This window comes from Notamacropus eugenii, chromosome 7, assembly GCF_028372415.1.
Source record: "Notamacropus eugenii isolate mMacEug1 chromosome 7, mMacEug1.pri_v2, whole genome shotgun sequence".
In the NCBI taxonomy this organism is placed as follows: domain Eukaryota; kingdom Metazoa; phylum Chordata; class Mammalia; order Diprotodontia; family Macropodidae; genus Notamacropus; species Notamacropus eugenii.
Window position 1 is genome coordinate 150,218,888 of NC_092878.1, and position 26,553 is coordinate 150,245,440.

Here is a 26,553-nt window from a genome sequence, read left to right on the forward strand (position 1 = left end):
TCACCTTGAAGCAAAGGATCAGGTTGTCTAGATTAGTAACCATTCCCCCATTCAAAGGATAAGGTTTTTGACACTCCAGAGCAAAGAGGCTGCACCCTATGCACCACATCTGGGACAAAAAATGACTGCCCGTAATACCTCTGTGGCTAGTCTCAGTGAGTGCCTTTGTGGGAGGGTCTGTAAAGGCTTAGCCACAATGCCAGGCAGCTCCCCTTACTGTTACTTTCACTCGCGATTATTACTCACCTTAGTGGCCACACATATTTATATAAAAAGGGATTGGATAAGAGTACACACTGGTATACAAAATGTCTGTAATCGCTGATGTACAATTTAAACCACTGCTTTAAAACTGACATTACTGCATTTTATAAGAGAATAGATACAACTGTGTACCCAGGTACTGGTAATTTCAGTGGGAAGGGACCTTTAATATTGGAAAAGACAACTAGGAGGCATAGAACAGAAAGAGGTAGGCCTGTAGTCAGAAAAACTCATCTTCCTGAGTTCAAGTCTGGCCACACTAGCTGTGTGATCTTGAGCAACTCATTTAACCCTCTTTACCTCAGTTTCCTCATCTGTAAAATAAGCTGGAGAAGGAAATGGCAAACCACTCCAGTATCTTTGCCAAGAAAACCCCAAATGGGGTCACAGAGAATCAGACATGACTGAAATGACTAAATAACAACAGCAAATATTGGGAAAGAAGGCAAGACAATTGTAAGTGATATACCAGGAATGATAAAAATCTCCCTTTCTTTAAAAACCTGTTTCTTGCCAATGTTCTTATTGCTTCATGAGAATGGCTGATTGGCACACCTTACAGGCATGACTAGCACTGGAGTGTCCTTACTAAAATGAGATTTAATGAGATACCTCTGGGAGGACCACTATAAGGGCAATCTGGAATGTATATAAAGGACTCAAGAGACTTTCCCATAAGTGCATTGTATTGAGGGCCAGTGCTGGGGAGTGAAGAGATGTCAGACTTGAATTCCTCCAAAATCCCCCATGAAGCCAAACCAGATGAAAATAAACTTGAGAAATATTAACAGAATAAATAAAAATACAATAAAACATAGATAATGCTAATTTGTGGTTTTCTAAGGCAATATGCAACTAGTAGAGTTTGACCCCACTGGTATAATAAAAGTATATTGAATTTGGAGTTAAAATATCTGAGTTCAAATCCTAGCTCTGAAACCTACTGGTGGCAAGTTGCTTAGTAACTGACTTTGCCTCTCTGGACTTAGTTTTCCTATCTGTCAAATGAAGGGGTTGGACTAAGTGACATTGAGACATCTATGATCCTATTCCCAAAACTCAGTTCAGAACACATACATAACAAAGACAGAACAGAATGAACAAACCCACCCAGACTTCTCAGTCCACTGGAAGTGGGGGGTGGGGAGCTTTCATTAGCATCCTTAGGCTTCTTCCTAGAGACTCACAGAGATACAGGAAAAGCAAATAGTTGGCTGCCATATTTAAGTAAGCAGGAATCTGGTGGTTATGTTGGAAATAAAGGTAAGATGAAAATACAACTAGTATGGGACAGGAGAAAAGACAGAAAGGAAAGTACCTGAAAATTACCAAGTAATGTCATTCCAAAGGAAGCCAGGCACAGGGCCACCAAGCCACTCACGTTTAGCCACGGGTTTAAAACTTTGGGTTTCAACTGTATGAAGCGGAGAATTGCTACCACAAGGGCTAAAAATCAAACAAAAACACACAACACAAAATCAAATTTAAGAAATCACAATAGCATACTTTTCTTCACACTATATGTGCAGAAAGGTCCATCAACGTTGATGATCATTGAGAAAATTTCCATTTGGTGATTGAGTCATTAATCTATCTCTGGAGAATTGGATTGTACCTCAAGCAGGTACCACATATGTGGTTGGTGCAGCTGAAGTCAGTTTGATACTCTTTACACTGTGTTATTTGGCGTTTGAAATCTGAGTTCAAATTCTAGCTTGTGTGACCTTGGGCAAATCACTTATATTTTTGTCCTGTAGATGGTTGGTCTTTCTAATATATTACATTTAATACATTTAAAATGTTATGAAGGTAAAAGGGAAAGGTGATTGATTGAGATAGTAAAGAGAAGTCTTTTTTCTATATGTCTTCCCCATAAAAGTACCCACAGATAAATAATTATATTTAGATCATGACTGCTAATTATCAGTGTCCTCCCAAATTCTGAGCGCTGTATTATTTCACTTGATCTCATCAGTTTCCAAGGATTCACCTATCAACTCCATGCAGATAATTCTGAGGATAGGTTTATCTTGCCCTAACCTAGGTGCGCAGTGGATAGAGTGCTGTGCCTAGGAAGACTCATCTTCCTGAGTTCAAATCTGGTCTTGGACACTTAATAGTTGTGTGACCTTGGGCAAGTGACTTCACCCTGTTTGCATCAGTTTCCTCATCTGTAAAATGAGCTGGAGAAGGAAACAGTCAAGGAAACCTCAAGTGGGATCATGAAGAGTCAGATATGACTGACACTATCTAACAACAATAAAAACAAAAACCTCCAGTCTCACATCTCCATCTGCCTTTGGGAAACCTCAAATTGGATGTCCCACAGACTTATCAAACTTAGCATATCCAAAATGGAACTTATTGTCTTTCCCTTCCAAACCCTTACCTCTTTTTAAACTTCCCTATTACTCCAAAGGGCACTCCCCTATTCTCCCAGTCACCCCGGCTGAAAACCTAGGCATCATTCTCCACTCCTCACTCTCTGCCCTTCCACATCCAATCCATTACATAAATGATGTCTTCACAACATCAGTTGGACATGCCCTCTTCTCTCCTCCAACACTGCCAGCCCCTTGGGACAGGTCCTTGTCACCTTATGCTTGGGTTACTGGAGTAGCCCGCTGATGGATCTGCCACAAATCTCTCCTGACTCCAGTTCATTCCTCACTCAGCTCCCGGAGATTTTCCCCAAGAGCAACTCTGACCCAGTCAATTTCAATGGCTCTCGAGTCCATCAAGGATCAAATAGGAAATCCTCTTATAAAAATCTTTTTAAAACCCTTCACAACCTCTCCCCTTCCTAGCTTTCTATGTACTCCCTGATCCATTGACACTGGCTTCCTGTCTGTTCTCCACACAAGGCACTCCTCCTAATGCTGGGCATCTTCCCGGGCTCTCCTCTGAGCTGGGATTTCTCCATCCTTACCATCACTTGCTGGCTTCTTCCAAGTCTCAGATACAATCTTACCCTCTACAAGGGGGCTATCCTGTGTCCCCTTCAAGTCAGGGAAGGCAAAGGAAAGCTTTGTCTGCCTCTATTTTACTTACATGGAGTTATTTACATGTTGCCTCCCCCCCATTAGATTGTGACCTTTTTGAGAGCAGAAACAATTGGTCTTTCGTTATAGGGCTTAGCAGAATGCCTGGTCCATGGTAATATATAGGATAGGATAGGATAGTACAGTATAGTACAGTGTAGTATAGGATAGGATAGTACAGTACAGTACAGTATAGCACAGTACAGTACAGTATAGTATAGTATAGCATAGCATAGTATAGTATGATGTATGCTACAGTACTAGTAGTATATACTATAGTATAGCATATATAGTATATATAATAATATAAAGCTTAATAAATGTTGTTGACCTGGTTTGACTCCACTAATCTTTGCCAGTGAAGAAAAATACTCAGTGAATTACTGACATTTGAGAACTGGGTCCTTGGAGCAGAAAATCTGTCTAAGGAAGTGGGGTTGGAACCCTGACTTTGATGCCTGGAGGAGAACACCTTATTATGAGCAATGGTCTTCCCCTCATGGCCCCCATAAAGCACAACTCAGTTATATTGTATTATAACTCTGTTCCCCATCTCAGTCCGACAGCTGGCAGTGAGATACAATTTGGGGCAGGGTTAGGGACGTGATTTTGTCCCGCATGCCAAGTTTCCTCATTCAAGGGAGCAGGACCACTGTGTTTGCCCCGGCAAACAGCAAAACCATTAAGTACTGGTGAGCAGCCCCACAAAGATACTGAATTGTTGGTTTTAGCTAGCAATTCACATATGAATACAATAAAAGACCAAAACAAAGTGATACCTATCCAGTGCCTTAATTGATTTAAGCCTTAACTGGATTCAGTATTGGTGGTTTGAAAAGACTTACTTTTCAAAAGCTGAGCTCTTTGGGTCTGTACAAGTTATACAGGAAAAAGACACTAGAATTCCCGCCAAATTGGTCCTAATTACGTGTCTAGTGGAGAGCCCTAACTAGGGTGGAGAGGCAGAGGCTTTGTTACATAGGCACTGAAATTTACAGGGCACTAATTAGCTTTCTGCGATGAAAAAAAAGACCGGAGCATGGTGCCTAATTATTAGGAATAATTAAGAATCTTCTTTGAAAGAAAAAGAGCCAGCAATTTTCATTTTATTTTTTAGGTCCAACATTACATTTTAGAAGAAATGAAAAGACAGATCTTTCCCATTCTGCTTTAGAAGCTCAGAAAAATCATATCCTTGACCTTCCCCCCGCCCCCCATTCATATCATCTGCATCAGAGGAAGACTTGTTACAAATTCTTCCATCAGCAGCTCTTTTCTAATCCGTGACCGAATTCATTTCACTATTTGTCCATCTGTAATTTCTATTTATGACTGCAGTAGGATGCAGCAGTCAATCTATTTGGGGTAAAGGTTAGGTGGGAGCAAAATGACATTATTTAGGTAACAATTCAGTTTTAGTCTTACTCCTCATAGCCACTCTAAGGCATCTTTTAGGAGACAGCTTGCTCATTAATGTCTTACTGCTTCAATGTTTAGGGGCCTGTGGGAGTTGTTAATTTTGGAAGGTTGGGAAGGAGAGAAAAAAGGAAGGAGGGAGGGAAGGAAAGGAGGAAAGGTGGGATGGGAGGGAGGAAGGAGAGACAGGAAAAACATGTATCAAGTGCCTACCAGGAGCCAGACTTTGCAAAGTAAATTTTACAAATTTACAAAAAATTTGTCTCATTTGATCCTCACAACAATCCTGGTAGGAGGCACTATTATTACCCTCATTTTACAGTCAAGGAAACTGAGGTACATGGTGACTTGTCTGAGGTCACAGAGCTAGTGTTTGAGGCTGAATCTGAACTCTAGTTTCCTGACTCCAGGAAGGAAAATAACCAAGTATTCAATCTTTGCTTTGTCTAGAAGACAGGAGCTCTTGGAATCTGAAAAAATGCTGTACAGATTCTTTTGTCAATGGCATGCTATGGGATATAAGGCTGCCAAAGCTTGCAGACTGATGAATTGACCGGCGATTTGTTGTTTGTTGGAATTAGTAACACCGACTTTAGCCTGATATAGTGGAAAGAACGACCGGGGCTCTGGAGTCAGAGAGCCTAGGTTCAAATCCTGACTATATCACTCATTACTTTGTGACCTAAAGCAGGTCAGCTCAAGTCTGGCCTGGTCAGTGTCCTGGGCCCCCAGTCTTCTCATCTGTGAAATGAGGATATTGGATTAGATGATCTCAAGGGTCTCTTCTAGTTTGGAATCCATGGCATAATCCCAAGCAAGGGATGTGACCAGAAAAAAAGTATTTGCAGCTGGAACAGAAAAATCATTTCGGGAAGAAATGTATTCCCCACCAAGAGAGGTGCATCAGTCATGAGTCCCATTCCCCCTAAACACTCATTGTGATGAGTTCTGCGTGTAGCATCTGACACTAAAAATAATGAAAGATGAAAAAAAAAAACACCAAATGCACCTTAGTGCTAAAGTTAGGGAAAAGCAATTCACATAATTTGCTTCCTAGGGGAGCAGAGAGTGGTTGAAATCCAAGAAAGTAATGGGTATGTTTGGTATTGGAAAACTGGTAATTAACTGGAAGCTTTGTATATGAACCAGTTGGCTGGGCTGTTCATCTAGTATTTTTAAATTTTGGAGGCAATCAGAGTTAAATGATTTGCCCAGGGTCACACAGCTAGTAAGTGTTTAAGGTCAGATTGGAACTTTAGGATCTCCTGACTTCATGGCCAGTGCTCTACCTACTGCGCTTCTTAGTGGATTTTTAAACTGTGATTTTTAAAAACTAATACACTAAAGAAAAATGGAAAACATTGAGACTATGGGTCTTTGGAAGGAGCAGTGACTCCAACAGATGGGTTGGTAACCTCATAGTGAGTGGGGATAAGGTAGTCCCTACAAATGTCCAATACATAGATTTGTGCCTAGTAGGACTACTTTACAAGGTAGGGAAAAGTTCATTTATATTGTCACGGAAAGTGCATTGACCTTGGAGTTGGAAGGAAGAAAGGAAGGAAAGGGAAGGAGGAAGGAAGGAAAGGATGGAGGGAGAAACAGAGGAAAGGAAGGAAGTAAAGGAGGGAAGGAAGAAGGAAGGAATGAAAGGAGGGAGGGAGAGAGGAAGGAAAGAAGGAAGCAAGGAAAAAATATTTATTAAACACTTCTTATGTGCTAGACACAGTTCTAAGTGCTTTACAAATATCACCTCATTTGTGACACAGCAACCCTTGAGGGTAGATGCTACTATCATAAAAGATATTTATGATAGTAGATTATTATCTTAAGACTGTGGAAGGTATAATGAAAGCCCAGCTTAAAGGAATGAGCTATTACACCCAAGTTTTAAGATGAGTAAAGGAGCATAGGAAGCTTTTGCAATCAGGCGTTGGGCTGGTTGTCCTGCAAGGTTCAGTGTTTGAATTCTAGCTAAGCATTTTGGGAGTTGTAATTCACAACTCAGGGGAAGAAATGGGGAGCCGTGGCTGGGCTATAAGAAGATCTTAAAAGACCTCTCTGGGTCAGCCAGGGAGCTGAGTTGTGGCAATCCACTATGTTGATTGCAGCTATGGACTAAGCCTGGATGCTGCCATCTGCAAAAGTTTCGGTCTTTGAACAAAGGAACTCTGATTATATTTTGCCAGGGGGTGAAACTACCAAGCATTCGCACTCCACTTCAGAGAGCACAGCTCTGATGGGCTGGTCATGTTGCTTGAATGCCAAATGTAGGCTTGCCAAAAAAGACTGTTTGATGGAGAGCTCACACAGGGTAAGCATTCACATGGTGATCAGAATAAGCCATATGAGGTCTCTCTTAAAAACTTTGGAATTGATTGTGTGACATGGGAGATGCTGGCACAGGACTGCCCAGCATGGCATGCCCACATCAGAAAAGGTGCTGTCCTCTATGAGCAAAGCAGAATTGAAACAGCACAAAGGAAACACAGGATATGCAAGTTTAGAGTATCCACCCCAAATGTTCATGTGGATTATTTGTGCCCAATCTGTGGTACAGCATTCCAGGTTCGTACTGGTATGGTTGGCCACAGTCGGACACATGAAAACTTGACCCTGGCACAGTGATGTCATTTTGGTCCTCTTCGAGAGCAAGGGACAACACCAACCAACCAGTCAGGGGGTGGCTGCCTCAAGAGACCTCAAGAGCTCCAGAAATGTTTCTCCTTTCCATTGTCTCCCCCCTATATTTGACTGTTTACCAGTTTATGATTGGTCTTTGCTATGTTTTAAGTTATTCCTTTAAAGTATCCTTACTTTTTCTTCATATAAAACCTATGGCTGGTTATGAAAAGCAGTGTCTTATAGGTTTGAACCTTGCTGGAAAGTCATTATCTATTTAACTATGCAGAATTTTCCTTTCCAGCATGGCAGCCACAGACTTCCTGGGGGTATAATTTTATTAATTTTAATTTCCTGATAAGCAGAGTTTAAAATGAATTTGGGACTTTGATTTACCTCTAAAGTAAGATAAAGGGGCCTGCTATTTTAACAAAGCTTGGCTGTCTCAATGTTCCCCAGCCTGAATTCCAAAGAAAGAGAGGGAGGGGACAGAAAAGGAAAGCTTGGGGGGCATGGGGGAAAGTATTAGGAGAAAGAGGGTGGGGAGTACAAGGGAAAGTCCTCCCTCCAAGCCCAGCTGGCCACTGAGAGAGCATGGGCATGGCCAGGCAGGATTTCCCTCTGCCCCTTTCCATAAAGGGAGGAGAGAATAGAAGAGTTCAGAATGGTTTGTCAAGTTTGTCCAGTACAGTGACATCTGCTGGTTCCATTTACATGTGCTAGCCATAAAGGAGATTCGATTAGGGTTGATCCATCGCTCAGTGTGGGGATATTGAATTCTGGGAAAGAGAGAAGACAGATGTTCCCCCAAATGGTATTCGAAGACAGGCTATAAACAAGAAAGATTATTTTGGCTACTTCACAGCTTCTAGGACAATATCAGAGGATGCCACTCCGATGCTAGTATTGAACTTCAGACGTTAAACTAATAGTATCTACATAAACCAATTTTTTTTTCTGAATTCATTCACCACATTTAGGAGAACCCTGGAACACTTTTCTTTACAGCAGGGAGTGGGGGGAGAAGAGTGAAACTGACATTCTTTGCCATCTAGTTGCATATTAAATTTAAAAAGAATCTTTTAAAAGAATATACATCTCCATAAGTAAATAAACCATTTTGTTCTTACCAAGAAATGCTGCCATGTTCATCACTTGACTGAACACACAACTTGCAGGAGGCTCATCACCTGCAATACTTTAAAAAAAGTTTCATTAGAGCTGGGCTAAAAGTCTCCTTCCCTGTGGGCACATCACCCACCCCCTTCCACAAAGATCCCAAACCTGAAATACCCAATTACCTTATATAGGGTGGATGTTTCTGACCAGGTTTCCTAGAGAACACAAAACATGGAAGCTTAGATGAAAAGTGACTTTTTCATTCACAGATGAGCTTCACCCACTGGGGAACTTTTTGCTGAGCTTAACGAACAAAGTAAAATAGCAGAGATAAACTTTACCTTTCAGGTGCATTTAAAGAGGAAATTTTGTTATCTTCCACAGCTATGAAGTATCTAGAATGAGAGACAGACAGATAGACAGGATGAGAGAGAAAGAGAAAGAGAAGAGAGAGAGAGAGAGAGAGAGAGAGAGAGAGAGAGAGAGAGAGAGAGAGAGAGAGAGAGAGAGAGAGAGAGAGAATAATGAGAATAATTTCTCTTGGTTCATGGTTTTATTAGGAAAATGAACAAAATTATTTATTCAATTAACTAATCTCTCAACAGCTATCACTAGCCTTCATTTAGCCTGTGGAAACTCAAAAGCTCCACTAATACCATCTTGGTCCTCAAAGTATACCCCTGACCTAGATACATAAAATAGTTCCTGAAAGAGGAAATGAGATGTGAAGAGAGTAGACCATCCAGCCAGCCCCAAAACCAGGATTAGAAGGGAATGACCCCAAAGGGCAGTTTAGTTAACTGCCACACATTTTTTTTTGCTTAAACTGAACTTTTCTTGTCTTTAAGTTGCCTGAAATTGTGCTGCCACTCCCTGGGAACTAGGAGCATGCCTAGCATTTTTTTATTAACATTTTTTACATTCCCTATATTTCCCTTCCATTTCCTCCCTTTCTGGAAAGCCATCTTTTATAGCAAGACATATAAAAGAGGAGGAAAAAAAGTTTAGCAAATACTAACCAACACAACGCAATGTTCCACAACCATAGCTTCCCACCTCTGCAAGAAGAGGGGCCAGCTGTGCATTCTCATATCTCTTCTTCAGGGTCCAGTTTGATCATTATTATTTCACATTCAGTGTTGATTGTTTTGTTGTTATCCTTTTCATTTATCTTTTTCTGGTTGTTATTTATATTGTTTTCCTGGTTCTGCTTCCTTCATTTTGTATCAGTTTATCAGTCTTCCCAGGATTCTCTGTATTCATCATAGTCACCAATTTTTACAGCAGAGTAAAATTCTATTATATACACAAACTACAATTTCTTTGGCCTTTCCCCAATCAAGGGGCATCTACTTGTTTCAAGTTCTTTGCTACTACAAAACAAACAAACAAACCATTGTTCCAAATCTTTGGTGTTCCATAGATACCAGTATACCATATACCATTTCGCACTTACCATATATGCCCTTCTTCTGATCATTGGGTTATATGCCTGAAAGGCATATGCCCAGGAAGCTCTCTGGGTCAGAAGATTATAGACATTTAAGTCACTTTCTTAGCCCAATTCCAAATTGCTTTTTAGAATGTTTTTTTTGTTTACAAATTTACAGCTCCACCAACAATGCATTAGTGCCCCCATTTTTCTACAAACCTTCCAACACTAACTATTCCCATCTTTTGTCATCTTTGCTAATTAGTGGATATGAGTTGAAATCTCAGTTGTTTGGATTTGCATTTCTTTCCCTAGTGACATGGAACGGTGTTTATTAATTCATTTTGAATAGAGAGTTCTTCCTCAGGTAATTTATGTTTTTGATTGTTGCATGAATTTTAGACATTGTTAGACTAGCTAATGCAAATACGCCAGAATGAATCAGAAATATAAGTCTGATTATACCCAGAAAGCATATTACCCACCCCACCAGCAGGTGATGGGAATGTATAACCTTCACAAGTCAGTTAGTAGATTTATAATACTACTATTTATATATATCTCACATATTTTATACTGCTATTATATATGTTATATATTAGTATTATAGATAATAAAATACAGTACATATGATATACATTACATATACTACTGTTATATATATATATATATATATATATATATATATATATATATATATATATATATATATATATATCACATGAAACAAAGAAAGAAAAATGGCTCATTCTAGAGTACCTAGTTATAAAAAGACATAAAGTACGCCTGTTAAGGAGAATGTACATCATTAGCTATGGGGCCAGATAGGGGATATGTCTTTGTTAGTACAACTGCTTTCACTCAATTTAGGGGAAATATCTGACAAACTAGATAAAGGAAGGGAGCCTGAAATCCACCCTTTTGTTAAGGTAATTAAATCTTTTTGTACCAATTAGGGGAGCAAAGAAAGACCCTGAAGAGAATTAGCTGTTACCGTTAGTGTTTCAGTTTGTGCATGGATCATACACGTCAAAATGTAAATACAGAAATAAATGGAGTCAGTAATGTTCTCCCAAAAATTCACCTTTGACAAAAGTCAAGCCAGAAATTCTCCTGTGAGATTGGTTTATTGAATGATGAGTTATTGAGAATGTACTTACTTATGTAATACATGTCTGTGTATATGTATGATTTCATCATAACATTTATTGTGTGGGAAAAGCACTGACTTCGGAGTCCCAAGCCTTGGGTTCAAATGTTGACTCTCTCACTCACTGACTGTGTGATGTTGGGCAAGAATGTGCATTTCTCTGGGTCTCAGTTTCCTCATCTGTAAGATGAAGGCGTTTGCTCTAAATCTATCATGATGATATGGATTTATCATTTAACCTCTGCATGAATGATTAACTATGAATAAGACTATGGAATAAATCCTGCAAGTAAATCCATGCATCTATTTATTTATTTATTTAACATTTAAAAAAAAGTTTTGAGTTCCAAATTATATCCTCCCTTTCTCCCTGTCCTGAGACAGAAAGCAATGTGACATAGGTTATACATATGAAATCATATAAAACATTTCCATATTAGTCATTTTGATGCAAGTCAATTTAAAAAATGTTATCAGGTCATAAATGTTTCATGTTTACTAACAAAATTAAATAGATGATCAGTATTTGTCAGCAAACACCTTGTATAACATCTCTTTCCCTTCTAACCATTCCCTTTATAAAGGAGTCTAGCAATTTGCAAAGGACTTCATAATTCCCTGGGTCTCATTTTCCTTGTCTGTGAAGTGAAGGGATCTCTAGGGTGTCTATCAAGTTCACTGTAGCCATGAAATACAGGATAGTGTGCAGTGGGATGGGACAAAGAATCATCCCATGTTCCTTTTCCTATGTTTGTCCTGACCCCTGGATCCCCAGATACCTGAATGAATGGTAAATCACTTACACTATCCATAGTCCAGCTGAAGTAAACAGGGTAAAAACAAGGGGTAAAAACATCCACACGCTGCATTTCTTTCCATCCATACCTGCTCCACTGAAACAAAGGGAAAAAGAGAAAGGTTACTGAGGAATAATCCCCTCTTGACAAATACTATTCATTTTGGGGGGAGAATTTTGGGGGGGTAGGGTTCAACCATATTTATTCTTCTTGTGGCTGCAATGGTAGATAGAGCTCTGGGCCCAAAAGAAATAAGGAACATCGGAGTTCAAATCCAGTCTCAGATATTTGCTAGCTGTGTGGCCCTGGGCAAGTCACTTAATAAACGCTGCTTGCCTCAATTTCTCCACTTGCAAAATGGGGCAGTTGGGTGGTAAAGTGATTAGAGCACCATTCCTGATTGTTGAAATAACAATTGCACTCCTAGAATCATATCCTACAGACTCCTAGTTTAGCCACAAAGCAGAAAAGGTCTATTTCTTATATCTTCACACACAGAGAGCTCCTTCTAAGGCAAGTTATGGGCATGGTGTGTGTTCGTCCTTCGTTGCCAAAGACCATGCCATCAGAGAAATGATGACATGATTTGCACTTGACTTTGTTTTGAGTGAGGGAGGGCTGTGCAGGTCACCAGCCTCGCTTCTCCCCCAGAGCCATCTGAATCCAGTGACATTCATCAGGATGACTGGAGATGGCTCAGGATGAGGCAATTGGGGTTAAGTGACTTGCCCAAGGTCACACAGCTAGTGAGTGTCGTGTCTGAGGTGAGATTTGAACTCAGGTCCTCCTGACTCCTGCATTGGTGCTCTATCCACTGCACTATCTAGCTGCCCTTGTGGGCATGGTACCCACAGCAGGAAATCTGTTATTTCATTGTTTTCTCTGAAAAGATGGAGGGTGATGCGTCTATCAGGGCTTTGTCTTTCTGAGGCAGACAGGCAGAATCATCAACCTCCATAACTATATTTTTGTTATCTTTTAGGACTTTCAGGGAAACCTGAGATACCCAAATTTTGTCCTTATGTCCAGTTTTCCATTTCTGGTGCTATTATTAACATTTGAGTATTCTCACAGTACTAATTGTGAATACCACTCACGCTGGCAACAGTAGGAAGAAATCCCAAGTTTGGAAACTGGAACATTTCTTAGGAAACTGTTCTGAGCAGTCCCCACAGAAGAAAATAAAGATCGATGTACTGGACCACAAAGCAGTAGCGGGGACAGAGCTCCGAGTCAATTGTACCAGAATATGCTTGAGGAATTACATGTCAAGCAGTTTGGGTATTACAATATAGATCTCACTTCCCCCTCCTCCGCAGTCAAAAAAATGCCACAATGGAAATGAATAGAAAACTAAACAGCTTTAGAAGCAAGGGTTTATAAAAGGTTATAGTCATTGAATGGAAAGGAAAATGAACAAAGAAGCTGTGTCTCTCTGTCTTTTTCTGTCTCTCTCCCCCTCCCTCTCTCTGTCTCCATCTGTTTCCCTCCCTCCCCCTCCTCCTTCTTTCTCTGTGTCCTTCTCTCTCTGTCTCTCTCCCTCCCTCTCTCTGTCTCCATCTGTCTCCCTCCCTCTCCCTCCTCCTTCTCTCTCTGTGTCTCCCTCCCTCACTCCCTCCTCTCTGTCTCTCTCTCTCTGTTTCTATCTCTTTCTCTCTCTCTCTCTCTCTCTCTCTCTCTCTCTCTCTCTCTCTCTCTCTCACACACACACAAACACACACACACACGCACACGCATACCTTAATCTTTGCTCCACTTGAAATAGAAAAAAGTTTATCAATAATATTTTCTAGATGCCTAGATTGTGTTCCTACATGGCATCATCCAGTGAAAGGCACTTGAGAGTCATTGATTTCCAGAGCAGATCACCCCTCACCCTTCTCGGGCTTCACAATAGAAATTAAACTTCAGGAAACAAGGGTCTGTGACATCTCAGAAAACCCAGAGGACATCATGACTGACCTACCCCATGGAATAATACCATGTCTGAATGACATCCTCTGGGAGTCCTGTGATCAGCTAATATTGTCTGTTTGGTGGTGGTTGTAGCACTCATGAGCCCATGGGTCACTGATTGAAAGATTCAAGCTGGTTCTCAACACCACCAGCACCCCACAGCATGAGCTTTCAGAGACTGGGGCTTCAAAACACGTTGGCCAAACTCAGTAATTTTAAAAAATTATTGAACAGCCAATCTTTGGAGAAAGTCTTATTTTAATTTTGATGTATATCTTCAGGACAGTGATTTGCAATTATTGAAGTCCCTAAAAAGTTTTTGTTAATGTTGAGATGCTTATGTGATAAGAGTGAAAATGAAAATATTAATCAAAATGATAAAACAATTTATAATTATAATAAAACAATAATTTAATTAACTAAAACATTTATTGATTCACTTAAAAATAAACAAATTCATTACATGTTAAGACCATTCATATACTTTATGAAAAAAGGTCTGAGGATTCCTTGGGGTACTCAAATCTTTGAGAACCCCTGCTCTAGGGGGAATGAAAAGATCTTGGAATCACTATGAGGCCTAAAAATATTAAATAAATAGTGACATCAGTCGGTGCCAGTGTAGTATCTGTTGAATGCCACTCACACTCAGGTCTAGAGACCATGAGGCTGTTTTCTAACATATATAGGGATGGGGTATGCCTATATACAGAAGTACTAACTTCTGTTTATACTCTACCTCTAAGAGAACAACATCAGTAAAGAGAAGGCAAAGTTATATTTTTTTGGCAAATACCATGATGTTGTACTTAGAACATAAAGTCAGAAGGATTGGGTCCCAGTGATAGTACTTGCCTCAGGGCAAGTTCTATAAATTTGCTGCTACTCATATTATCTTTGCTGGGTCTCAATCCTTTTCAAACTTGATATTCTAAGGTATTTGCAAATGAGGATAATTCTGTCTTCTCTTTGCTGGTATTTATACCTTTTATTTTGTACCTTATCACACTAGGTAGCATCTCAAGAACTATGTTAGATAATATTGGATAGAAGGGCTTTATCTCTATATCAGAAAAGCCTCTAGAAAAAATACTAGAGGCTTTTCTGATATAAACAGTGCAAATAATGCTAGCTCTTGGTTTAAAATATATGCTTTTAATCATGTCAAACATTCCTTGCTTATGCTTTTTAGTTTTTAAAAACAAATTAGTATATTTTGTCAAAGTTTTCTGTGTCTAAAGAAATAATCAAGTGCTTTTGTTATTTTTGTTGATGTCATGATTAACTATGCTAACTATTTTTCTAAGTTGAATCATCCTTGCATCCCTGGTGTGACTGACTCGGTAATAGAAAATTATTTTTTGGATATATTTCTTTGGCAGATTTTATCTAAAATGTTTGCATCATTATTCTTCAGTGATATTGTCTAGTTCCCCTTTTCTGCTTTGCCCCTTCCTGGTTTGGATTTCAGGACCATATTTGTCTCATAAAAGGAATTTATCTATTTTTGAAAATGATTTCCATAGCATGAGCCTTTAAATTTGCTAGAATTCACTTGTAATTCCATCTGACCCAGTGGAAAACATTAGCTTGTTGAGGAAGGGGAAATTACTCTAGGAATGCTGCTTAGCCTCTAATATAAATATTCCCCCCCAAATCTCATGATCTTTGTTCTACCCAATTGGAGATGGAGTTGGAATGGCTAATATTTTCCTATTCTTTCTCTTCCAAGAGTCTCTCAGCTGGCCTTCCTACCAGGTCCTCTCCTTAATACCTTTGTGTTCTGACATCCTTGGGGCTTTTCCATTTTGCTTAAGCAGAGAAAGTTTTGAACCCAAATGCCTAAGACCACAGATGCTGATTAGTTCAGAGAAGCTACCCTCCAATGCTTTCAAAAGGATTAAAAAAAAGATCAGGTATAACTGACCATCCACAAAGGCTTGTGAGTTCTTGAAATATTCTGCCAAGATATTTTAATTCCAAATTCTGAACAGCTAGAAATGACTGCTTGGTTCTGCAGCTAAGTTGTCTGATGTCAAAGGTAGTACAGTCAAAGGTAGGGCTTCGTTTCTCCTTCATTTACTGAACACTTTTAGGTTTGATATTTCTGGGGGAATTCTCCAAAACAAAAATTTTGTGAGACACAGCTGATAAAAACTTACCGTGCCACATCAATTAGCTAATGTCCAATTTTTCTAGGGAGAGAAATTAGTCAAAGCAAGTTTTGAAAGATTCTTTATTACCTGCGGACATGGCCCTGCTTTGGCTGTTCAGTGATATGCCCTCTTTCCTCAATGTTCATCTTTTCCTTCTGAGAGGTATTAGAACTGAGCTCCCTGGCACATGCATTTTTTCATTTGAAAAAGGGTAGCTGGAGGGGAGTAGAAGAAATTAATTCGGAACTGGTTCCCTACCCTACATAAGTTCCCTTCTGAAACTGGCACAAGTCTCCTTCTTGCTTTATTTATGAATATATTTATACATGTATTTGTAAATCTAAATTCATTTACACAATTTATTTCTTTGTCAATCATATTAACTTGTATTTATATGTGCGTTCTTATTCATATTTCTTTAGGGATATATTTATGCTTATTAATATGTATATATCCATCCATGTATACATACCTTTATATATTTCTTTATCTATTGTATGCTTATTGATTTCTATTTTTTACCTATTAATTCATTCATTTTTACTCCTTTATAACTATTTAATTTTACTTATTTAATTTCTCTCTCTTCTTATTTATTCATTCACTTATTTTCTCTCTTTCTCTTTTCCCTTTTCTCTTTCTTTTCCTCCTTCTCTTTTCTTTCTTTGAATCTGGGTAGATCATTTCCCAAGTTCATGGTTTCTAAGTGTTATCATCTTTATGCAATAATCCTTCTGAGCACATAGGCATTAATAATATATTTTTATTTTCCTAAAATATTTACATGCTCTCTGATAGTAAGCACTATCAGGAACATTCCAGAAAATACTATCATATCTACCATATTTCCTCTTAAAATTCTGTTTTTACCCCAGAGGGAAAAGATGTTCTAGGTGACCTTCTGAGAAATTCCAGCCTCGTGGTTTTGTTTAGATTGATTGTAGCCTCTTTGAAGGACGGTGCAGTCCTACCTAAATCAGACTCTTAAAAGCCTTAATAACTGCTTAGAGGCATTTAGAAGTTGGTGGGTTGTCTTCTGTTTTTGTTTTTTCTTTTAGATTATGTTGCTCAAGAGAGTACTGCATTTTCTGAGAAGAAAGTGGTTTTTCTCCAATATTTTCTTGACCCCTTAGCATTCATATCCACTCAATTGCAAAATAATTATAGGGAAAAGAAAAACCTAAGTCTCACTCGGTACATACTGATTTTGTTTCTTCATCACCCACTTCTCCTCCTACCACCCACAGTTCCTTCCTACCAACATTCTAGACTTTCATTAGCCTCTTCTAACAAATTCTCCCATAAGGAGAATCCTTTTGTGTTCAGCCACTAATTTTATATAATCATGTCCTTCATGTCTATCATTTATAGGCAAAAACTATTGCCATTCCTTGTCTCTTCTTCTACGTTCTACTGTTCTCTCTTGTCTCCTTGTCCCCATTTTCTTCCCCTTTCCCCTTTCTTCCTCTCTTTTCTCTAGCTACAGGATAATGAATTCAAGAAGTCACATGAAATGTTGGCCCTCTGAAACATCTCTAATAGTGAAAATACCACAACCAACGCAATTCTCTCCTTAAGTTAAATCCTACTAGGTAAGTGGGCAGCTAGATGATGCAGTGGATAGAGCACGAGTGCAGGAGTCAGGAAGACCTGAGTTCAGATCTCACCTCAGACACCTGACATTCATTAGCTATGTGACCTTGAGCAAGTCACTTAACCCCAACTGCCTCATCCTGGGTCATCTCTAGTCATCCTGATGCATATCTGGTCACTGGATTCAGATGGCTCTGGAGGAGAAGTGAGGCTGGGGACCTGCACAGCCCTCCCTCACTCAAAGCAAAGTCCAGTGCAAGTCATGTCATTATTTCTCTGATGGCATGGTCCTCTTCAGCAACAAAGGACGAACATGCTAGGTAAGTAAGCCCCTAACAGAATATGTCAGTATGTATATATAGAGAGATACACACAAATTAACTGTTATTTAGTGTACTGGTATAGTAATTTACTGAATTTGGTACTATGAAAGAACTGAGGTGTCTCTCAGTGTAACTGAAATACACATATGTCAGGTCCACATAACTGAGTATGTGTATATACAAATATACACACATATATGCATAGGACACACACACATATGTACATATACATATATAATATTTAATCAATTACTATGCCAATGCACCAAATAATAGCTAGTTTTCCCCAGAGGAATAGGGTTATTTCTCCATAGGTCTAGGGAAAAAGACCACAAGAAGATCCAGCACAATGCAGAGCCAATACTTTTTTTCCATAGAGCCGGCAGTGATTTATAGACTCTTAAATTCCATTAGTACTCACAACATTCCAGGGATGGAAATCAGGTACAAAGATTATTGTCAGTTCCAATCCTGGCAACATCTAACCACACTTCAAGACTGTAGAAGCTTCACTTCCTTTCTTCTGAACATTTGCCATAACCAATTATTTTACATGGCCAAACGTTCACTGGTGGTACATCAGGTAGCACATTGCAAAGGGTGTTTCTGGCTGAATAATGAATTCAACTGGAAATTCCGGTGACCCCAAATCATTGACTGCAATGCCATTACGATAGTCCTATCTGGTCACAGCTACAAGTGCCAGAGTGAACACTGAGGCTTCGTGATGTTATATACACTTGGTTTCTAGGAGCCACTGCCAACAGGTACTGTTCAATGAGAACAAGACGACTAGCTTGATGACTCTAAAACCACTACGTTAAAATAAAAAAAATGACTGCAATGTTCTCCCTCCTCATTTCCATCTTCTGGCTTCCCTGACTCCCTTCAAGTCTAAACCGCAAATCTCACCTTCTACAAAAAACCTGTCCTAATCTCCCTTGAGGCTAACGCCCACCCTATGAGAATGCTCCAATTTCTCTTGCCTGTATCTTGTTGGTTTGAATATTGTCTCATCCATTAGACTGGGAGCTAGCTCCTTGAATGCTGGGACTATTTTTATCTTTTATTATATCCTTGGTCCTGGCTCAATGACAGGTACATAGTAGTGATTAATAAATGCTTGTGGACTTGACTTGACTTGGAGTCTTTAAGCACAGGGAAAAAATATATGGATTTTAGAAGCAAAATCAGGCAAAAAGAATAATTACTGGTAGAACACTAAGGTTAAAGAATGCCAGATCCACCATCAAGTAAATAAAACACAAAATTAGGATGTTATTAGCAAACTTGAACTCTGGCAATTTCTCTCAAAGAAAATCAACACCTTATGATTTCACTTCTTCAAAAGAAATGACTCTAAATGAAAAAGGAGGCAGAGTAGTGCCATATGTCAGTAAGATAAATCCAAAAACTTGGACAAGGGAGCATGGCAGAGAACACTGAATTAAGGATAGTAAAGATGATGATGATGATAGCTCAGATTTCTGTAGGAACTGAGAAGCAAAGGAAGAACACATAAAGAAACCTTAATGATTCCTCAGGGAGATCCCTGATGAGCTCAGAGTTAAGAGGGGCATACAAAGCAGGAGTATGAAATGAAAAAGAATATAAAAGAGAAACATAAAACCCTAAAGAATAATGTTGGGAAGTACAAATCCCAGAATAAGTTAAGATTCAATGCATAATAAAGATAGCTTTTATAAAAAGCTTATAAAAGTTTATGGTTAAAAAAAACAAAGAGGAGTTAATTCAGGTTCCCATAACAACTGGTGTCATGTGAATCACAGAATTTTAGCGTTGGAGGGAACCCTAATGACCATCTCATCTAATGTATATGCCTGGAAGGGAATCTACATTAGAACATGGCCAAAATGTGGTACTACTTGAGGATCTCCAATGGAAGAGGGAACTTACTAACATTCAAGGCAGTACATTGCTCTTATGGATAACTCACATTATCAGAAAACTTTCTTTTTTGAAATCAAGAACAAACTGGATTCTTTAAAAGATGCACATATTAAAATTTCAAATGAAAGAGAAAAAAGGGGAGAGTTAGTCAATTTCCATTTTGTTTCTATCAAGAAGAATTATTTTTAGATTGGATAATTTAGAACAAACATGGAATTAGAGCCAAAGATAAGAAACAAGCAGCAAATCAAAATAGATTCAAGTCATCTGGTCTCAACAAATTATATTTCAGGGTGATGATGATAACATCTTATAAATATAAAAATATCTAATAAATATAAAAGCTTATATTTATTAGCATTTACTAGATAGGAAACTTAAAATAATAGAATGTTAGAGCTAGAAGGGATCTGAGATGTCATTTAGTGTAATATATATTTTAAATACTTGAGTGGATCAGTGATCTCATTGATGGTCTATTCCCAACAATGATGGAGACTATAACCCATCTATACCTTCCCAAAGCTGGTCCCTATGTCCTCTTGTAGATTCTCCATTGAACATACTGTGGAGGCCTTTTGCTAATTGCCTTGATTTTGTGTGGTTTTCAATGGAACACAGGGATAATGAGGTAGGAGAGAGTTCACATGTCCTATAATCAGGGAATTCAGGACTTCACTGTCTATTTGTCTCTGTCTTTCTCTGTCTCTGTCTCAACATCTTTTACATCACTCAATCTCTGATTGAGCCTTCCTGATAGGGGAGATATAAAGGTTCATCAAAAATACTGAACAATTTCTCAAAGGCAGTCCTACCTAGTCCTCTTCTGCCACTCAATTTGCCACACCTATCATGTCTGAACAACAGTCATTCTCCAGATGTGTGGGAAAGAAGACTGGACTTGGAGTCAGTAAAACTTGAGTTCAGATTCCACATTTGACTTTTACTGTGACTATGAACTTGTTTCTTCATCTGTAAAACAACGATTATAAAACCTCTGACATGTACTTTGTAGGGATGTTGAGAGGCTCAAATGAGGTAACATGAAAAAGGCTTTGCCAACCTTAGAGCCCCACACAAAGACCAGTGATTGTTATAATTATTCATTGACTTGGTTATCTCTCTGGGGCTAGTGATGCCAAGCTCATGACATAATTATGGATCTCATTTTAAAAGCTCTTCAGTGTTTCAACTTTGATGAGTTAGCATGGAGCCATCTGCAGATAGGAACATATGGAAGATACTCCTACCAGTTCCTGGCATTAAGAAGACTATGGGGAATTCCTCTTCCATTGGGAAGCTGCACTGGAGAGCAGTATGTTACATCTCTAGCAAGCATTGTAGTCAGTAAAAGATTTTTCTGAACTTGTTTGTGAGGTCTAGGATATGCTCAATTTTTGCAAAGGAGTGAGAATATTATCATTTTTCCCTTTCAGTTCCCATTCAGTAATTGCCAGAAATCTAGCTGGTTTTGTGCTTGTCTTTCTTAGCTCTCATTTTTAAAGGCAGTGGGATTCTGAAGAGATGCATCTTTCTTTTTCTTCTATCTCCATTTTATCAGCCTTTAGCTCCTTCCAGTTTCTCCAATGTATTTCTTTTCCTAGATTTCTTGTCTCCAACGTTTGTATGACAAATATATCAGCTTTGCTCTTTTCATCAGAAATACATGAAAGTTCTCTCTTCCATTAAAGGTCCATTTTTCTCCATTGAAGGATTTCACTCAGTTTTGCAGGTAAGTTATTCTTACCCAAAAAATCTTTATCCTTTGCCTTTTAGAATAAAGTAGCCCAAGGTTTTCTCACCTTTGAAGTAATCAGATCATTGAATCACAGTCTGATTTTGTCAGTGGTTCCTTCATAGTCAAACTCTTTCTTCCTAGTGGTTTGCAGTATTTTTATTTAACCTGGAAGTTTTGAATTTTGGCAATGACATTTCTGAGTATTTTCAGTTTGAAGTTTCTTTCAGGAGGTGACAGATGGAGTTTCTCTGTTTTCACATTGCCCGCTGGCTTAAATAGGTAAAGGTAGTTTTCTTTTGTGATCTCTAAAAATATGAGAACCAGGTGGTTTTTTGGGGCAGGGATTGGTCATGTATTTCAGAAAATCTGATTATTCTTAAGGTTAACTTAACACTTTAACTTATTTTCAGTGCCCATCATTTTTGATAAAAGATATTTAACATTTTCTATTTTTTTAATCTTTTGACTTTGTTCTAATATTTCTGGTTGTCTCATGGAATCATTTAATTTTGTTTGCTCCGCTCTTTTTCAGGGAGTCTACTAACACTAGTTGAGTGATGTGTCCCATCTCTCTTATAGCCTATTTATTCTCCTTCCATTTTGCCATCAGGAGTTCTAATTTTATTTTTTAACCCTTGCCTTCTGTCTTTCAATCTCACCTAAGGTCTGTTGGTGGCCCTGTGAGAAATAATTCATTTAGACCCCTATTCTATTCCAATCAGAATTAATCAGTTTGATATTCTACATAAATCGTATAGTGGACCTCAAACTTTGAGGTAATGTTCACTATTTGTTTACCAGTTATGAAGTTCACTTGTACAACCATGAGAATGCTGACAAGGATATCTCCATCCTGTTTCACTCAAATTCCACATCCAAACTCTGCCCAGGTGGGATGCCTTGATGCTTTGGAAAGTACACTGATTTATTTTTGTACCTCCAGACCATTCTCTTTTGTCCAACATGAGCAAGTGACTATCTTATGGCCACTTAATCAGTGGACACACCCCAGGCTTCACCCAGACTGTGGCACTCCTCTCTCCCTGCTAATATGTCATTTTTGGCCCTCAAGAGCAAGGTCTATCAACCAATAAGATTCTGTATTTCTCCTTGCCTTTTTTGCATATTTAGGTACTAAATCCTTTAAAAACAAGGTACTGGAAGAACGAGGCATCTTAGATCATGAGGAAGATATGGGGTCCGCTTCATTAGAGGAGACCATAGACCCTTCAATAAAATGCAATGGGCTCACAGCTCTGCCTCAGTCTCTTTTATTGTAGGTTGGACAATTTTAATTCCCACCACCCTTACCTTGGTTTAGTCCATCTGCTGAGATGGCTGCTGTTAATAGTACAGCTTCTTGGAACCACAGGTGAGAGTTGAGTGGACAAGTGGACACCATAGATGGATGAGCAGCCTGTAAGATTGATTCCCTCCTTATTTTGTCAATACATTATAAATTCTGTGAGTCTGGGTGGTACATGCTTGGGGGCCAGAGATCACACTGCTTTCCAGCCTCCCCAACTCATCCTTGCTCAGAGTTCAGGTTACCTCAGGTTCTTGTTGGCTTCGACCTCCGCTTTCGCAACCCAAGCACAGGAAGACTTATGGCTGCCATCTTGTGTAGGTCAGGATGAGATGCAGAGGCTCACCATTTCTTTTCTTCAGTGTTATTGCGTGTTGCTTTGTCTCATGTCCTTTTAGACACATTTACTGGGTTGTATATGGGAGACTGGCCTCTTCTGTGACCTTTCATATGCCCAGCTTCATTAGGAGTCTCCAAAAATAAATGTTAATAAGAGGTTGTAAGACAATGAGAAAAGAGAAAATTCACATGCTCTCGTAATCAGAGAATTCAGACCTGTGGTTTCCACAGCAACGGTAACCTGACCCCTTTGTGCAAGGCACATAGAAAGATTCAGGTGTAGTCTGGCAAATGTAATCTGCTAAATCCAGAGACGTTACTGTGGAAACTCGGGACACACTTGCCTGCTATTTGGGGTAGGTTTCCAAGAATCTCTGAATTCTCAAGGGCCTTATATTCAGCTTGGAAAAGACTTCCCAGAGTTTCTAGGTGCTCTGGAGTATGACCTTGAAGATGCTGGTACACCCACTAAGTGTGGGAAGAATGCATCACAGGCAGTTGCAGGAGAGGCTAAGGAGATCGAAGGCTATTTGAACATGACCTGCAACACTAGCCAAGGACAGAGGATACAGAAGCATTTGGGATGACCAAGAGTGATCTGGAAACACAATTTAGTAGTAACTTGCCTCCAGGAGCAGTGAAGGACTCAGCCTTCCTGCCCCTTCTGTATCCATCCAGGGTGAAGCAGCTTCTGCCACCAATTAAGAACCCTTCTACTTCCCATTCCTAAGGGACTTGAGTCCAGAACAACTAAGTCTGAATCTTGCCTCAGATACTAACTAATTGTATGACCCTGGGCAAGTCACTTAACCTCTGCCTCAGTTTCCATATTTATAAAATGGGGATAACAACAACATTTACTTTCCAGGGTTGATGGGAGGATAAATTAGGACAATGCATATGAAGTGCTTTGCAAACCTTAAAGCACTGAATAAATGTTAATTGTTATTATTTTATTTATTATAGGGACAGTGTACCTGCAAGTGTGGCAAAGGGGGTTACACTAAGGCACTGAGTACCAAGAGTGTGCTAAACAATAGACAGGGCATGCAAACAATACTGTCATTTAACAAACAATGAATAGTTGCAATGACTTAATTTATAAGCATTTATGATCTCTCCTGCTGCCCGGATTAAAGAAAAAATTAAATAGTAATAAACATGTACCATACAGCAAAATAATTCCCACATTGGCCATGTCCAAAAATGCATGTACCATCTTTAAATTTGGGGTTCTTAGACTTAGACATTCAGTTCCTTATGCACCTTAGAGATGAGTCCTCTGTCAGAGAAACTTACTACAAAGATTTTTTTCCCCTCGAAGTTATCACTTTCTCTTTTAGACTAACAGCATTCACTTTGTTTGTGCAAAAACAAAAATGAAAAAAAATTGTTCTGGTGAGAACAGAAATGGGTAGTTTAAATACTTTTCTTCTCTGGGTTCCAACCCATCCCCTTTATTTAAAAATAAGCAATTATATCTACACCAACCCCTATTTAAACCTTTGCCTGCATTTCTAAAGTCTCATTGGTTCCTGCACCTGACCATCTAGTCCAGGTCAGCACCAGAAACAATGGATGATCTTAGATTCCTAAATCAGAGATTGAACTACTATTGACAAATTTTAATTTTCTTTCTCATTTATTTATTTTTATTTAAATTTTTTAAATTTAAATTGTTTAAAACTTATTTTATTTTTAATATATGGAATAAAACAAATATTTCTATAACATAGTATGACAAAAGTGATTGCACATGGAACTATAAATGTATTATGTACAAATTATTATTGCTTTTAGATGTGTAAAAGTTATCATGTAAATTTCTTTTTTTTCCCTCTCCCCACCCCCACCCTAGATATGGTTACCCTTAGATGCAAATATGTATATATGCAAAATTATTCTATTCATACTTCTAGTTATCAGTTATTTTCCCACATTTCCACTTTTTATTCAAGTCAGCAAGTGTTTATTCAACATTTCCTAAAAATGTGCCTCCTACTGTGCTCTATGCCATTGGTGAGTTAACAGTGAACAAAATAAACATGTTATGTGATCCCTTATCCCTCCAGGGTGCTTAGATTCATGGGCAAGACAAATCTTACACTCAGAAACGATTAGAGGATAATAAAAGATAGTAGTATATCATAAAGTGATAAATTTAGTAAAAAAAAAATAATAAACTCCACTCACATTAATATAGGCCTTTAAGATTTTCTTATAAAGTGCTTTTCTGACAAGAACCGCATGAGGTGAGGAGCACAAATGTTGCTAGCCTCATTTTATTGCTATCCTTATTTTATTATGATGAGGAAACTCATTAATACAGGCGCTTCCTGATCGCACAATTTGTGTCAGAACTACGGTTTAAATCCAGGTGTCCCGACTCAAAGTCCAGGGATCTTGCCTGTCACTTTCTTATTTTCCACATCACTTTTCAGGTGTGGTAGCGTTGTTTGTTTGTCCTTTGTTTTCAAAGAGGAAGGCGATGTCGTGACTCCCAAATGAATTGGATTTAAGTGAGGAAGGGCTGTGCAAAGTCCCTAGTCTCATTTTCTCCTCAGGAGACATCTGGGAGCAAGCACCCTAAATCCCAGAATCTTGGGATTTATGGAGTTTGCTCCACACCTGCAGATGCTACCTGCTTCCCACCCTAATCAAGGACCAGCAGAGGGCAGCACATCTCCAGCTTTACCTGGGCAATCTTCAATGCTAGGGTGTGAAGGTGCCCACACTGGGGTGATGATGGCCCATTTCTTATCACGGAGTCTGACTGTCCCATAATCAGACAAGGGAGGAAGCTGATTTTTGAAAGATGGCAAAGAATGGTCATGGGAAGAATCATGTAGGAGTTAATCCTGCGCAAACAGGCTGAGAACAAAGACTACATTTAACCAGCCATAAGCACGATTCAGAAAGTCAAGAAACCTCGTCAAAAGTCGCAGTAAGAATGCGACAATAGTGCTCAAAGCACCAGGAGGCTTCGTAGAACAAGACAGAATCATCATGAAATGCATAAAGGAAGACAGCAAAACTGTAAGAAAGTGGAGGGGAGAAAAGATTATTACCAAAACTGTCAGGTGGGGGGGGAGGGGAAATAAACAGATCAATGTAATAGAAAAGATACATCAGACATGCCCTTAAGTGTATATGAAATATATAGTGAGTGATCAATCTAGAGAAGAGAAAAAACAGTGAAAGGACCCATTTAAAAACTGGACATTTGGAGATGGCAATCTGATGAGAAAGGGGTTTAGACCCACATCTTACAACATATATACTTCAGTGATTTCCGGTAGGATGAGAGACAAAGAAACAAACAGCAATTGATCCCGTAGCTGGAGGAAGAGGTGACTAAGACTTCCTGTTACAGGAATTTCCAGGTTTTGA

General features: G+C 38.9%; 1 protein-coding gene across 3 annotated transcripts in view; it reads right to left on the reverse strand.

Annotated features, from left to right (window-relative positions):
- TMEM150C (transmembrane protein 150C) overlaps nucleotides 1–26,553 on the reverse strand; it is a 69,951-nt gene that overhangs the window by 13,951 nt on the left and 29,447 nt on the right. For 2 of the 3 annotated variants that reach the window (XM_072623960.1, XM_072623958.1), the window contains exons 2-6: nucleotides 11,848–11,937; nucleotides 8,804–8,857; nucleotides 8,645–8,677; nucleotides 8,474–8,541; nucleotides 1,583–1,710 (exon numbers count right to left, since the gene is read on the reverse strand). In XM_072623960.1, the coding sequence (XP_072480061.1) occupies nucleotides 1,583–1,710; nucleotides 8,474–8,541; nucleotides 8,645–8,677; nucleotides 8,804–8,857; nucleotides 11,848–11,927 (363 nt within the window). In that variant the 5' untranslated portion in view covers nucleotides 11,928–11,937. Of the gene's footprint in view, nucleotides 1–1,582; nucleotides 1,711–8,473; nucleotides 8,542–8,644; nucleotides 8,678–8,803; nucleotides 8,858–11,847; nucleotides 11,938–23,069; nucleotides 23,296–26,553 lie in introns of all 3 variants that reach the window. The other variant, XM_072623959.1, reaches the window with a different exon arrangement.